At 43.9% G+C, this 16,866-nt stretch overlaps 1 protein-coding gene across 1 annotated transcript in view; it reads right to left on the reverse strand.

Moving 5' to 3' along the window:
- The window catches only part of PAX4 (paired box 4), a 253,499-nt gene that overhangs the window by 29,215 nt on the left and 207,418 nt on the right, over window positions 1-16,866 (reverse strand). The window contains exons 8-9 of the mRNA XM_078656109.1: window positions 8,099-8,168; window positions 3,298-3,395 (exon numbers count right to left, since the gene is read on the reverse strand). Of these exons, the coding sequence (XP_078512235.1) occupies window positions 3,298-3,395; window positions 8,099-8,168 (168 nt within the window). The remainder of the gene's footprint in view (window positions 1-3,297; window positions 3,396-8,098; window positions 8,169-16,866) is intronic.

A 16,866-nucleotide genomic window follows, 5' to 3' on the forward strand; every position in this document is an offset into this window, starting at 1 on the left:
GCCACTGCCTGGAAACGGTCTTGTCGATGTTTTTAACCATTTTGATCAACACCTACTGAAGACAATCTAGAAAGTAGAGTGTGGTATTTTGCCATGTCAAAGGCTGCTGACAAGTCAAGAAGGACAAGCACCACTGAATGACCGCTGTCTACCATCCTGCCCATTTCATCAGAAGAGCAGAGTAGTGTGGTCTCAGGGCCGTGGCCAGGTCTCAAGTCAAATTGCTCCTCCTCTAACCAGATGATGGATCAGGATTTTACATGTGATTCCAGTATCTTTACTGAAAAAGGAACAAGATGAATTGGTCTATAGTTGGCCAAGATTGTGGGATCTGCTGTGGCTTTCGTTAATAATGGCTTGATTATGGCCTTTTTCCAGGATACTGGCACCACACCAGTTTCAAGGGGCCGGTTACAAAGTTCAGGACGATAATTTGTCTTTCCATATTTTCAATTGCTTCAGAGGAAGAGGGTCTATAGAGGATCCAGACCTGATAGATATGAACAGCATGTTAAATTCGTCAATAGAGAGTTGGTCAAAACTATCCAATCTTACTTTTGAAAAGTTGAAAGACTGTGGTATGTTGTTCCAAAGCTAAGGAAGCTCACTAGTACCACTGTTAAGAAGAGTGGTATGCAGAGTAGAACAGTTTTTGTTGGAAGCAAGAGTCTCTAGTTTATTTGAGCTTTCAATATCTTTTAAGATCAGCTTGATTTTATTTTCAAATACGTCTGATAAGTCATCGTATAGCTTCTGTAATGGTGTAATAGCTTGCTTAAGACAGGACAAATTTGCAAGATCACGGAGTATGTCAAAGATCTTTTTAGCTTTTTTTAAAGACAGCAGAGATTAACACACAGTAGTAATTGGCTTTTACTTTCCTAACCTCATTTTTATAATCGTTTAAGGAGGTCTTCAGACGGAGCTTATCTTCATCTATGTAGTGCCGCCACCATTTCCTTTCAAGTTGCCTACAGACTAATTTAGTCTCCTTTAGGACCGCGTTTTACCAGGGAGAGGAAGAACCTAAACAAGGTTTGTGGGTCAGGAAGGGAATCTGCTTATCAAGTACCCAAAGAATTTCACGATCAAAAGTTTGACAATTCATTTCTTTGGGATTTTAGGGGTTAACAGTCTTTGAGAGGTCAAAGATGGGCCCTGCGCAAGGCTCAGGAAGTTTATGCCAAGCTCTGTTATCGGGTTTTGGACATGACAATATTCTTGTGGTGCGCCTCCCTACCCACGTGTAGGTGAAAGGTGATAAGTGAATGGTCTGTCCTACACAGAGGAGTAATTCCCTCAACTAATATCAGTCCTCCTGGGGAGAATATGAGGTCGAGAGTGTGACCGCCAATATGTGTGGGGCCTGGCGCCAACTCGTAAAGACTGATGTTCACAGGAACTCATCAGTTCCCTATGTGCTGGGGATAAGTTTCCCTCCACCCAGAGATTGAAGTCTCCTAACATGAAAAGGTTGGCATGCGTCAAAGTCATGTTAGTTATGCTATCTAGAAAAAGAGGAAGAGATGAGCACGGGGAGCTTGGCGGCCTGTAGCAAAGGATCCCAACAGCAGCATTCCCCTTTTGCCCCTTCAACTGGAAGCCGGGTATTTTGATTTCAATGACTTCATCCATGGGGAAAATGGAAAAATTCCACTTGTCCTTATAAAGAATACGAATACCACCCCCTTTCCTAATGGGTCGAGTTTTTTTTAAATATTTTAAATCCGTTAGGTCAGAGTTTATCCAGATCAATTGCAGACTCTGGGTTAGTCCAAGTTTCAGAAATAAACAGAAAATCAAATCCCCCAGAATCAAGCATTAAGTTAATTTCCTCTGCATGTTTTAGTACAGATCTTGCATTTAACAAGCCACATTTAAGAGAACCCATGAGGTTAGTTCCGGTAGCATTACACATTTCATTATCAATAACAGCGGTGTAACGTCAAGAGGGCTGCTTGCCGATGTGCAGCAGTTTGTCGCGGGTATAACTAATCCAGTGTGGTGAAGTGGATTCCCACAGGCAGTGTGGCTGGCGCTGTGCGTGGTCGGAGCGCGGTTGGAATGCGGACGGGCGCAGAGGGCTTGCCTTTGGTTCACCAGCTGTGCGCGGTCACACCAGCCTGCTACTTTTATAGATCACCAAAACTTGAACTTGTTTCAAGCAAGATGGGGGACTCGAATCTAACTGACGGATACCGCCAAAGTACAAATTTAGGCAACGCGATTTGGCAGTGCACAGAAAACAGATAAAATAAAACACCCAGGGAGAGAGTTAAAAATTAGTATGCAATATTCAGATTTACATTCACATTCATGAAAATACCCTTTGAATGCATGCTGGCCAGTGGTGTAGATCAAATATGTAACAATGCTAGGGGTGGACTTAACTGACGTAATTCTTTCTAGTACAATTACTTGGAATTACCGCAAAATTATTTGTAATTATGCATAATTACTTAAGAAGCATAATCCAGCATTTAGCTCAATTTTCTTGATGCAAAATCCACCCTTGCGTCCAAAATGGGCCAAATATGCATTTTGCACTACAAAAATAGCACTAAATACTACAAGACACGAAGAGCAGTAGCCAGCAACTGCTCGCCGTTTTAGTTGGATGTTCCTGTGCCTCTGTGCTACGATTTGTGCCCTAAATTACTCTCATTTACGGAAGCTGGTGTATTTGGTCATTTCATCTGCACAATACTACACAATGTGCCAACCTGTTAGGGTTGATCACTGATGCTGTAATAAATCAGGTCTGCTGATCATACCAGACATGTGGCAGCCCCTTAGGTTTAAGTAATGATGCTGTCTTGGCTTTGCCTCGGACGCTCCTCGTTGATACCTGATGCATGAGAAGTCCATGTCTTCTATACTTGTTTGATCCTCAGTGCCATTCTAAACAATGGCTGTGACACTCTATACAGCCGGTGACAATGTTGCAGTTACTTTTTGTCCATTCACTGGCTGAACAGATGCAGCACCTGCGATCGCTGGCAGATATCTTTCATTTGTTTCCAAATCTTCAGTAGCCTTTGTCACATGAGATAGCCAAACTCGCACTCCCTCTTCCTTGTGTGGTCTGGTCAGGACCTGGTGCACTTCCCTTGTACTTTATTCACCGTGTGCACGTGGCACCCCTTCCTCCCACGCGAAGAAGCGAGATCTGTTCTTTGCGTGCTTCAGAACACCCTAAGGAGGAGGAGCTTCCTTGAGTACCCCTGCTCAATACTCCTTGAGAAAGCTTCCCATTCATTCAACAGTTCCCTCCTGGCACTGACATAATTCACCTACCTTCAGGGAGCCGGATGCGGTCAGTGTGGTGGGATGACCTGCAGGGAAGCCGCGGGCAGCCGGAACGTAGGGTGCGAGGATCCAGTCACCCTTGGAACCTGGAGCCAGATGAGCAGAGTGCAGAACAAGAGGGAAGAGCAGAAAACACGTAAAAAGATATATGTGTGAAAGCCTAAAGCTATATCTACAAGTATGAGACAAACATTCTTTCCATTTGTGACTATAAACAAGAAGCGACAGAGATAGGATTCTGTTTAGAAGTTCACAAGTATCTCTAGATGCAAAATGGAAATTGCGAAGCCTGCATAATGGGTACAACTTTTGAAGGGACAGCAAGGGTACGGCAGAGTCAGTCACATATCTGGAATGCCACCTAGAAGTTTCAATACAGATTTCTTTTTAAATATGCAATCTTTCATCATTGTCTCATGATGCTTCCTTCTATGATGTCTTCGGGGGCGGGGGGGGGGGGGCGTATCAAAAGACATATGCCATCACTTTCTACCCTAATACTTTGGGATGCTACACCACTGCTGAATGGAAGGGAGGCATATGCAGGCCCTGGTCTCTTCTTAATGACCAAATTGATGATCAAAAGACCTCTAAACGGAGGGTCTGTGTTCTTTGACCTGATTTCCACCCACTTTAACTAACGAGGAGGTTGGTGGTGCACTGAACACATAGGGGTGACCATTTTATAAGCTGTGCACCAATATGGGCATCACAGTTCTGCCTAGGTGTAGCAGTTCACGTCACGTGATCCGACATAACTTTCCTAAGGTGCAGGTTCTTTACAAACTTTGAATCTCTGACTTATCTCGTGAGTTTGCACAATGAATAGATGTGACCGATTATTCTATTGTAAATGTATTGAAAGTGTACCACTGACGAGACATTTTGAAGTGTTATTATTTGGCAAGTAGCATGTGGTAGAGAACAATTGCTAAGCTCATTTATTAGTAAAGTAGTTAATAACATTAAATTACATGTGCACATATGACATTCAAGTTGTAGTAGGTGCTCACACTTAGCCATTTTAAGCAAATTCCCAAGATAACATATTGTAATGAGTTAAGTTATCTTACATAGTGATGCATTTTGAAATGTCATCTTTACAGGTAAGGATAAAAGCATTTATGCAGTTGCTTTGCACAATATGTTTTCCTTTTCTTTCCACTGCAGATGCTGTATTTTTCCAGAAGACTTCTGTTAATTAGTGAATAGGCATTTGTTATGTATCAGACAACTGATAGTGAGATTCTTAACGGGAGGACAGGTAAATGCCAGGAAGTGTGATTCGTGGGAAGAGCTGTCTGAACCATAATATTCTGTTCAGAGTAACAAATCAAGGGCTTAGCCAACACGTGTGAAACTAGAGTGCTTACCTGCTCCCAGAGTTTGGTGAAGACTGATTGGTTCATGGGAGTGAGAACAAAGTGAAATGTTACAACAGGTGTTTTGTTGAATTATACTAGCATGTGTTCCTTAGACTAGGGCACATCCTAGAGAGCAGATCTTAGAGATGCTTGCTCACTTCAAGCCGAGAAGACACTTCCAGCCTCTGCTAATCTCCATTGCCTGAGTGCTACGGCTTCGGCCTACGCATTCCTATTAGCTCATCAGAAACTTTCATTTGGTTTTCTGAAGCTGACTCCTTATCTTATTTTGCTTGAGTTAACTGACATTCTCACCCAAACCTTACTTAATTTTAATGAGGTATTTTCCTTTATGGGACATACATGCTGCATATTTTGCAGAGTATTTGTAATTCTTACCAATGTGCTATTTTACTGTATTTTGAAATATCGATTATTTGAATCTGTAATAATGATGACTGCAATTTAAATACTTGTTGAATTAATGATTTGCTTTAAATTATTTTTTGTTAAAAAATCCCTAAAAACTCACTTCAATTCTCTTTGTCGTTTCCTGTGAAGTCGCAATTGGTCTTGATTGTATTTGTATTTAATGTAAATGACAACTCCGTTTCCCCTCTCCTTGTCGCTTAAAAAAGGACCATACTACCAATGGCGGGGGTTATATGATGATTATACCAGGCGTGTAAGATAAAAAAATCTCAACACCGGTACATGCTCCTCCAGGAATCCAGGAATTAGTGTTCAGCTAATTATTTTAATTTGGTAGTGCTTTCACAAGTGGTGAAAGCTAATAGTTTTTAGTTGCATTCCCTAAAGATGATCCACTATGTGCATTAGTGGAGGTGTTTGACGGTGGGATTAGAGCAGTTTAGACCGGTTAAGTAGAAGAAGCAGGATGCGTTTTGGCTCATGCGCTGGTTGCTACGTGGGGACGGGGAAACCCCCATGGAGTGCATCACTGCACTGACTCATGACACACAGGGGTGGATGCAGAGCTGTGGCAGTTCTGTATGCTGCTCTGCAAGAACAGCTGGCGGTACTGCGCGACGTAGTAGAAACTCTGTGGTCAGAGTCCATACAAACCGGCAAGCCAGAGGACAGAATCAAAGAACACAAGGCAAATATCATGCAGCTCAAGATTCAAGCTCCTGCAGTTCAACTACTTGCATCGATCTTACCTCTCCCTTTACCACATCAGCCACATGTTCCCGGGCACGTTAGCAGTGTGCCCTCCATGTTGCATGCCAGAGTTGTATTTCTATGATATGGTGTGGTAGTACCCGAACATACAATGGGCCTGGACTGATGCACTGACATAGGTGTTGGACTGAGTGGGAAGGGAACTAACCCACAAATCATAATTCTCTCTACTGGGATGGATGCCTAGTTATAATAAGAACAAACAACAGTGCTGCATGATAGATTTAGCACTGTCCCTCTACAAACACCATATAGTGATGGCGTGCAAAGCCCCAGAACCTCTCAAGACTACACTCTGGCTCAGGACCTACAGAAAAAGGCCATAGCAGAACAGCCATACACTCAGCATGCCGGCGATCTGGTTCAATTCAAGGTGTCACCATATGGGATGCTTATGTCATTAAATTGGAGGTTCGTCTGGAGAACAGACAACCTTGAGCGCTGCAGATATGCCGCTGGGCCCCTTATACAGGTAGCTTACTTGATTTCTTGAGGGGCTTTGTGACAGGAGGAGGCGAGAATGAGCGGGCTAGAAGTCAATCGGAGGCTCGAAGGGACTGCTCAATAACACAAGTGCAGTAGGGGATCAGGCCAAGAATATGCCTTGAGGTGCAGCGGGCAAACATGACAGGAGTGCTGACCCGCTAGGGACCTTTAAGGACATAGCACTCTGATACGATCAGGTAATGGGGTCAATGGTTGTTATAGTTCTTTGTTAAATTGTTTGTTCATACAATCCCTCCCACCCACAACAGACCCCTGGCGCTATTAGCAAAAAAGTGTGACTGCAAGGTCCCCTATTCCTACCCGAGAGTGCCTACCCCCTTGCTACAACATGGAGAGGTGGGTTACAAGCGTTGGAATGCAAATGGCACAAGGTAGCAGGATGTGGGTTGGAAGTCTGTTAGAGATACCTTCCCGTGAAATACATTGTAAATGCAAATAAAGAGTACCTTATTAAAACGTAGGAGATGCAGAATGGATGAGTAACTAGTTTTGTGAGAGTATGGAAAAAGTAGTTTGTAGTGAGTAGAGGATTAGGATGCAGTGCACAATGTGATGTTATAGGAGGAGAAAATAATAGCAGTAGAAATGCATGCAGTTCTGTAACAGGTAGTTAAGGAGTAGAGAAGGTGGAAGAGCAGATAGTGGCAGGAGAGAGATATAATACAAGGTGGAAATGGTTCATTTTCTTGCAAGCACAAGGGTTGTTAGTCATTACATGCCGGAATGGACTGTTTGTTGTATCACAGGCAGATGGTTTGATAATCGAAGGCTTCGGGTTTAAATAAAGGTTAGAACTGGTGGATAAGGTTTATGATAATATTGTGCATAGACAGGTGAGAAGGGGGTCGGGATGCTGCAATAAAAGATTAAGATCTCATGTGGAAAGAGGCAAACTATGGGCTTGGGTAAAAGGACACCAGTGACGGCTCCTCCGATAAGGCGGATGAGCGTCGCCCCATTTCTTTTAAACAGTGTAAAAAAAGGAAATATACAATGATAATAACTCAAAGTTATTATCATTTTAAGTTTCTGTGCTGCTTTGAAGGTGGGGTTGCTCTGCTCTCAAAACTGGGCAGAGGATGAGTGGTTTGCCCTCTCCAATTGCACAATGACTGGTTGCCTGGCCCTCTAGGGCCGGCCAAACAGTCATGCGCACCTTGCATGTTCTTCATGCAGGCTGCATTACAGCCTGTGTGGGGAACATGCCCAGGTCCCCAGTCCCCCCATCTGAGCGATGAACCACGGCACTCAGACCAATCTCAGCGCTGCATGCAGCATTGTGATTGGTCAGGGGAGCCTGGGTGCCTACCAATCACAACGCTGATCACAATGCTGCATTGCAGCATTGTGATTGGTCAGGGGAGCCTGGGTGCTTCCTGGTCCTTGGCAAGTCCTGACACGGAGGGGAGATGTGGTGGCGTTAAGGGGTTATTTTTATTTTATTTTTTTACACCTCCCTAGCCTTAGCCTCTGCCCCTGCCCCACCACCCCTGATCGGTGCCGGCCACCACAGAAGGGCACCACAGATTGACCCAAGCTAGAGGTTAGAAACACCCTGGATTGGCAAATACTACTGTCCAATAGTACTTCAAGCTACCCAGGACTGATCACCAGGGGACAAGGGCTCCTCCATTTGACCTGGGCCTCTGTATTTGCTTCTTGGCGTTGAGCAGAAAATGAATCCCTAAGCTGCGCATAAGTCATTTAGCACCTACCTGTCTGGTTCACCTCCATTTTGAGGTTTTTTCCACGCCTCAACTTGGCTCTTCTGTTAGAAAACCAGACCTGGGAAAGTGTGAAAGAATCAAGTAATATTTGATGAACTTGAAAGTTATGAAAGCGAAACCACAAATGACCACATCTACTAACCAAATTAAAGTATAGGGCTATTATGTAATCCCAAAACAACCGGCCATGTAAACTAGTGATACTCAAGTGTAATTAATTTTCATGTTTTTCCATTTCATCTACATCACTACAGCTCACCAAACTATTGCTTCATAGATGTAAAAAGAAATCGAAAAGTTTAACGTACCTAAACCCAAAGATTGGAGGGGGGGGGGGGGGTATTGCAAACATTGACAAGATTGATAAATGCAATGGCTACATTAATATTCTACTTTGTACGCAGCTACAAATCAATTGTGTTTTTTTTAATGAATTGGAAGAAATTAAGTGGCAAAGCATCACGCAAGGTACATTTTGTTCAGTACGATGGAGCATGGTGTAGTCTAAATAAATAGAATAATCTGGGACAGTATACATGTGAATATAAGGCTTGCCTATCATCCAGTATTAAATATCTGATCCTTAAGTATGCAATACACTTGTGGCTCATGCTTCTTGTTCTCTTGTCCTACATGACCCGGAACCCTGTGGAGAGAATGTGCTGCAAATGTATTACCACTTAGGGTTTTTCTTAGTGGTGGGCAGATGTTGGGCACCCCATACTATTCTCAAAGGTAAATTCACCTGTGCAGATTTACAGTTGTGTAAATTTGCTCTTGCACTTAGATGTAAGCCTACACTTTTTTCGTATTTACGATTTCTGTGCGTAGATTTACACCTAAGTCCAGAGTTATATGTCTCCAACGGAATTGGGGGGGTGGAGACATCGAAGACAGAATTTACTTTAATTTAACTTTTCACATGTAAGGGGAGATTTTCTTAAACCAGAGCCCAGATCTCTCCACAAGAAAGTATTTGAAAAATAATAATTTAGAATAGTTCTTAAAAATATAAAACATAATTTAATGTAAAATACAAATATAACTTAATTTAACATATTTGTAATTCCTCTAGAAGTAATAAAATATAACAGCACATTAACTCATCAAATTAAAAGTTTGTTAAAAAATATTAATTTTGTTTCTGAATCTTATTTTTCAGCAAAATGTATAAAATAACACAATGATTAGCATTTTAATATTTAGTAAAATGAATATTTATGAGTCGTTCTGTTTATAATATTTTAAATAACTACATGTTTATCAGACGTTTAAGAGTAATTTAATGAGTTAAATATTTTTTCAAATTGTAAAATATAGAATATTTAATTGAATCTAACTATTAAACTCTAAAACAATTTTATATGTGTGCATGTATTATATATTTAATATAAAAGTCAAAACAATTTGATGTATTTATTATTATATTCTATGGGGTGTTATATTTCATCCCTTCCTTCATTAGATTATATGGCAGTGAGTTTGCAGTACCTGTGATTGGACATGTGTGGTGCAAGACTTACTCCAAGGCAGGACTTGAGTACATTTACTAATATTTTGGGCCCTTTTTGGCGGTAATGACTTCAGAAGTTTTGTTTATGAATTTGTATTCTTTTGTGGGTGGATGTGTGTATCTCCATGCCCGTCCTTATCCCAAACCCCACCCATTTAGGCATGAGTATTCCCAATTGTCCAGCCACTCCCCTTGATCCCTACCACATTTACTACCTGTAGGAAAGTAACATTTTTGCATGGTCATCCCCCATTCTTTGCTCCAATATTGATGGTTATGACTCTGAAAGTGCACTTGAGCCTTTTGCCCAAGTGGCAGTGCTCTCTCCCTAAAACAGCTGCATGTGAATTGTTAACCCCAATTGGCAAGGACTTCAACCCCCTTATAAGTCCTATAAGTCCCTAGTATAGGGTACCAGTGGTACCCACGACATGGGTGTAAAAGGGGTCACCGGGGCCTAAAGAACTGTTTTTACCACCCTGAGCGACCCAAGTAAACTAATGACAGCAGGCCTGCAATTACAGACTGCAGGAGCAGTGGAAACTGGTCAAACTAGACTTTGCACTCAGCATGTGTGGCAATGTCAATGCTCTACTTTTAATATAAGTCAGTCAACCCTAAGGTGGGCCTCTTGATCCCAGGAGGCAGGGGGCATTATATTAAAAGTGAGGACATATCAGCACAAGTTTGCATGTCCCTATAGTGGCCTTTATCATTAGATGCTACTATAAATGATCGGTGGTCCATCGGATAACATGGGTTGGCACGCAAACAAGAGGTATCCAGCTCCATTATGATACCGCCTAAATATGTCATGTCTGGTATCGAACAACGACCCTCATCCCCCGAATGTTGTGTCAAAGACTATGTGCCATGAACCCAGGTGGCTACCTTTGAGGTTTCCCACCTGTCTGCCCCAGCCTTTCCTGCGCTCTGGCGGCCAGCCTGCAGCTGCTGCCACCAAGAAGGAATCTGACCCTCTGCCAGGAGATGTGAACTCTTCCAGGAGTCCGAATCAATGGCCTGGGCGGGAAGGAGGCCTCACCTCCCTCCCTAACAGGATGACTAGTGAAGTGGCACATCAAGGAGGTCAGCTTCAAAGCCTTCACCGGTTGTAATATGCAACCAGGCTGCCTCCCAAAGGAGGAAACAGCCTTCCTCCCTGCCCCCAGGCACACTTTCACGTAGGTAGGCGAGAACATTAGGTACTCAGGACGTGTACACTCACAGAAGGCTAGCCACTTCTCTGGGGTGGGCTACCTGGTCTGTACAGCTGAGAAAGGTTTCTGGCAGTTTAAAAAGTGGGTAGAAAAGCTGACGCACACACCCTGAGTGGTCTCCTCAAAGATGAATTAGCAGCTGAGGCTAGTGGCACAATAGACACTTGCACCCACACCCCTGGCACCCCAAAATCTAGGGTTTAAGGGCTATCCCTAATCCCAGAACCCAAGTTTTAAACAACGGGAGCTGCACAAACCAAAGGTGTGCTACTCTACACCTGTGGCAACCTTGATGGAACTGCACGACTGCGCCTCGTCCTGGATCAAAGCCCGGATCCCCCAGACAGTGGAACCCCTTTGAGATCTAAAGGCAACTCCAGACTCCCTTGGACTAGTAAAAAAGAATGTACTGGAACCAAAGAATCGCAGGCCATCGTGCCCTCTGAGGGATCACCCAGAAGTATACCGTCCAGTGCATTGTAGGAAACGTAGTTCTAACCTGCAGTAAGTTTCAAGTGGCTACTGTTTTCCCCTGGACCTCAAAATAATTTTCTGCTGACCTTGCTGCTGCCAAGGCTTGTTGGTCACCAGTGTGACTGCCACCACCTTTACTCGACGCTGTACCTCAAGAGAACCTAGCAAAACCTTTTTCTGACATCAGCCGTGGCTTCATTGTTGACTTTTTGCAGCCGTTCCCCACCAGCACTGTGTAAGCTGTAAAATCAGCTACCCCCTAGCTCCCGATTCAGTATCAAGGTCAGCCAGGACAACTCTGTACCCAGGCTTCTCGAGCCAGGTAAACTTAAAATGACTGTCGTGGCTTGGTCCTGGGACCCACATCACCATTCCCCTCCACGGAACTCAACCTAAAAGGGACGGATTATCACTAGTGCTTTTTCTCCCATTGGCTGCAATGATAACGTTTTCCAGAACTGTTTTGCACTGATCTAATTTTGCTTCTAAAATCCATAACTCTGATTATACTTTGACGATGGACTTCATTTTGGTGTCTATATTTATATAAAAATCACCTTTATTTTTATGAAATGGTTTTGGATTTCTTTCGAGTTGTATCAATTATTTATCGTCAATGTAGGTACTCTGAAATACTTAGCACATGCTCCTCTAGTAAAGCCTGCCTGCTCTTTGACACTCCACCAGGACTAAACGTAGAATTTATTATTGTGAATCCAAGGACCATCATTGGGGCATTGCAAGAGTATTGCATGGTAAATTCTAACTAGCATCACCGTATATTATATTACTCCAGCTTTCTACGCTACCAAAATGTTCGCCTCTGTCTGCAGAGATCTCCACACATGTGGCAGAGATTTATTCACAGAAAAATATGTGGACATCTCCACAAGTGGTTAGTAAATAGCATTTTGTAGTATGTGAGCAGTGCTACTGTAGTGCTACTTTTATGTACTACAAAATGCAGTTTGTGAATTGGGCTCAATGAGTGCATTTATTTTGATGGTACACTAAATATGATAAACAGGACTTTTTTGACAGAGGTTCCACTCTGTCAAATTCTTAATTCTTAATATGTACTAAATTAGAGAATCTTGGCAGTGGTCCTCCTTACTAGCAGTAACTATTTTCCCTCATTTCCAGCTGCAGCTCATGCCACACCATGCAAGACACTGGAGAACTGGAGGTGGAGGGAGAGAAAATGGAGAACAAAGAAGAGGATAAGCAAGGTAACAAAACATTTGCCAATGGAGATATACCTACAGTGTTGACTTGGAAACTGGTATGGCCCCATCAGTGGAGATATTTGTGTTAAGCAATTGAGATTTAAATAATATGACTATAGGTGGAAAAAGGGATGACAATGAGTTCTTTACATACATAGTCAATGTGAAATTCAAATTAGTGTAGCAATATGTGTTTTAAATACTGCACAGAATAAGAATACTGGCACATGAGTGTGTAGTTTACATACTTGGGCATCATGGCAACTGGTGCAATTCTACAATCTGGGGTCTCAGTCTATAAGTCAGTAACCTGAAGCTAATAACTAAGCAGCACCTACCTAAGCACCACGAGCAGCAAGCAAGACTCCTGGCATCCTCAGCAGTGATGACCACCCCCCCCCCCCCCCACAAGCACAGTGAGAAAACCCCTGGCACCAACAGCAGCCCTACCATATTTAAGAACCAACGATCAGTCTGGGCATACTGGTACATTGAGAAACAACTGTGACAGATTTGAACAACCCTCTTGGGTGGCTATCACCTTGAGCATCCTATTATAAGCGGCGCCTTGGAATATTTAATCAAGACCATATACTCCAAATGTAAGCTTCCTGGGAAAGTTGTGTACTCTCCTGTATATGTAGTTCTTCACTGGCACATAATGGCACTAGCATAGCATGTTAAAGCATTAATTGTAATGGCATGTTATTTTCTGTATCTTAAATATTAACGGGCTATTAACAGGAACAGTAATGGGTATATAGTTTATCAGCCAGATGCCGCTTCCAGTAGAGCACAGATATATTTACCAGTTACCCAATGTTCTCACCGGTACATGCATGATTTCTTGCAATGGCCAAGTAGACCTCCTGGATATAGTAATAGTCACTGAAATAGTTGGACATTTCATAAGTTCTTTTCAGACTTGTGTGAAAGAACTGTGACTGTTTATCAAATATAGTCTCAAAACTGAATTGCAAAACTCACGCTTCGCCTCTGATGTTGCAAACCCTTTTTTTGAGCAGTGTGGGGAATTCCCATTAACTGCCATGGACAGAATCAGTCCCAATTATTTTGCACACTGAGTAATTGCATTTATATAGCCCTTGCTACCCTTGACGAGGCGTTAAAGCGCTTTTCCGCGAGTAGCATGCTACTCTGGAACCCAAAGAATTAAGGGTGGACTAGAATAGGGAAATAGAAGTTGTTAATTTGAGTGGTGGACATTGAAGTCTGTTAGTTTGATTGAATAGGATAAAGGAGATATAGAGGAGGGAACAGTCTAGATAGTGGTATTTGGGAGATCATATTTTGGATGAGTCAAAACGAGGGATAGAGGCCTCAGGAATAGCAGCAAGCGGAGATTGTCCTCTTCTTAAAACCGGGCTACCCACCAGAAGACCCCTCCTCATATCGACCCATCTCTCTGATTAATTTTGAACCTAAGCTTCTAAGTAAGGATTTAGCCAATCGCCTACAAGCCTGTATACAAGACCTGGTCCATTTAGATCAATCTGGCTTTATGCCGTACCGGGCTACCTGCCACAATATTCGCCGGGTCCACAATGCTATGGTTTTGGCCCCAGAGCTGGGATGCCCTGCAGCCATACTACTTGCCGAGGTAGACAAGGCATTTGACTCACTTTGTTGGGAGTATCTCTTCCAACTTCTCGAGGCAGTCAATCTTGGCCTGTGTTTTCTAGCATATACCCAATGCGCATTGCGGCGAATCGTTCTGCCCCCTTTCCTGTCTGTCATGGCATGAGACAGGGCTACCCCCGTCTCCTCTTTTATTTGCCCCAGCGATCGGACCCTTGGCAATTTGGGTACGAGATCCTGTGGTCCGGGGATTCGAGTGGCCTCGGTCGCAACCTGATCGAATTGCATTATATAAGTGGACGATGCCCTTTTCTTTATGATGGACCCATGGATTTCGGGGCCACGGATCCTACCGATCCTCCAGGTATTCGGGCAAACCTCTGGGCTACTCACCAACCCCTCCATATCCATATTGTTCCCGGTTTGCGGTAACCAGGGGAGAATTACATGGGAGGGTGTGAGGATGCTATGTCTGTGGACGAAACCTCGGGACAGTTTCCGCACTTTCTATCCCCGTCTCCCCTTATGTATTTGCAGACCGGGCAGGAAGAGGGCTGGCCCTTTAAGTTTCCGGACGATATGTACCAGGTGACGGAGTCACGTGGTCCGGAAGGCGGCCTCATTACGGAAGACGCGAGAGGATTGCGGCGTTCACTCGGACCAAGACACACCACGAACGAAGAGGAGACACTGGTGAGGACATTCCTGGTATCACCGTGGGACCACACAGTAACCGGAACAGAGGACCCGAAGGACTCCAGAAAACTGGAGGAGCCCTGGAGCACCGAAGAAGCTTCCGGAGAAACAGACGGGCAGCCAGACCCTACCTGGCAACGCGAGCACTCCAGCCACGGCCCAGGGGGGACGTGGCTACACAAAGTACGGGGTTGTTTACAGCTTGCCTGGCGCCGCGCAACTGAGGAGGGGCAGGGAGGGGGTGAAAAGGGGGAAAGCCAATAGTTCAAGTTAGAGGCGGCATATAGGACCGTCCGGCTGCATGACCACACAAGAGCACTGGTGAAGGAAGGTGTTAGAAAACCCCCACAGGGCGGAATTATCAGGAAAAGAAGAACTGTAACAAACCACACCTACTAGAATTCTATAAGTTAACCTTTAATAAAGCAAAGAACGTAAAACTCACTTCCATTGCCCTAGTCTGCTTCTCCACCACGCCACACGTGGTGTCAGAAGTGGGATAGCGGTCGCCTCAATATGGAAAACCTTATTCAACAATTAATAAGAGGCCAGGAGAAGCTAGAATGGGCGGTGGAAAAGCAAATGACCTCTGCGCAGGCCGACAGGGAAATCCTGAAGGACAGTCTTGCTAATCATGCCGAACAAATGCTCAAAGTGGCAGACGACCGTCAAGAACTGACAACACAGTTACAAATACGGGCAGGAACCTGCCTGAATGTCTCCTTACAAAAATATGTCACAGGGGAGGACCCAGATGCGTTTCCTCTCAATTTTGAGAGGGCAGCCAGGGCATCAGGCTGGCCCGAAGCCAAATGGCCTTTCTTCTTAGCCCCTCTCCTTACTGGGGAAGCCCAAGCTGCGTACCAAGTGGCCAACCCAAATGGTAATACCCCATATCCAGAAATAAAAAACTGATATTAGACCACATGGGGATGGATGCGGAGGCCTATAGGGTAAAATTCTGAAAAGAACGAGGCACTGCCGCAGATAATCCTAAAACCCTGTACTTCAAATTAAAAGCCACTGCTGACAAGTGGCTAAAGCCACAAGTACATTCCAAAGAAGACATAATGGCTATGATTTACCTCGAACAGTTTTTGGAGGCCCTTCCCTACCCTATCCAAAGGTGGCTCAAGCAACATAAGCACCTCAGTCCAGAACAAGCGGTAGAGATGGCCACTACTTTCTACAGGGCCCAACCTAGGGCCTTACCTTGGGACAATGATAAAACTACAAAACCAACGAATGTGCCAGGGAAAACAGAGAAAAAAACAGTGAAACCATCCGTAGAACCCATAAAACCTAGGCCATTCAGACTGGAACCTCTTCCATTACGCAACCCACAATGCTTCGAATGTGGCGAGTGGGGACACATTGCCAGGAATCGTCCTAGGAAAAAGCCTCAGGAGGAACCCATGGACATTGGTTGTAGTCCACGTTCCATTCTGTACTCTGCAGAGTTAGGACCTAGCTTTCACGTAAGTGTACGAGTGAGGGGGGTACCTATAAAAGCCTTACTTTATTCAGGGTGTAAACAATCCGTAGTGCTTCAATCACTGGTAGTACCTTATAACAACAAAACAGGAGAAACAGTACCCATAAGGTGTGTTCACGGGGATGTCAAGGTATATCCCTTAATTAAACTCCCTGTGGCGCTTCATACAGGCCAAACCTTAGACATAAGCCTTGGGGTTGTTCCTACCTTACCAGAACAAATGATCATAGGACAAGATAACCCTTCATTCTTACGATTACTTGAGGAAAAGCTACATAGAGTGATCCCCTCTGACTCTCCCCATCCCTCCTTTTTAACCCAAGCCCCTTGGTTGATTGATAAAAGATTTAGATACGCCCAGAAAAATGACCCAACGCTGATGTCTGCTTGGGAACAAGCACAACAAAACCCATAGGTAGGCCCGGTCTCGTATCCATCTTTTTCTATACAAAACGAATTGCTGTACAGGGTAAGGAAACAAGGGAACTCTCCACAGTTAATTGTACCCCAAGCATTCCGAGAGCAGGTCCTTT

Source organism: Lissotriton helveticus, chromosome 1_1, assembly GCF_964261635.1.
Source record: "Lissotriton helveticus chromosome 1_1, aLisHel1.1, whole genome shotgun sequence".
Lineage (NCBI taxonomy): Eukaryota > Metazoa > Chordata > Amphibia > Caudata > Salamandridae > Lissotriton > Lissotriton helveticus.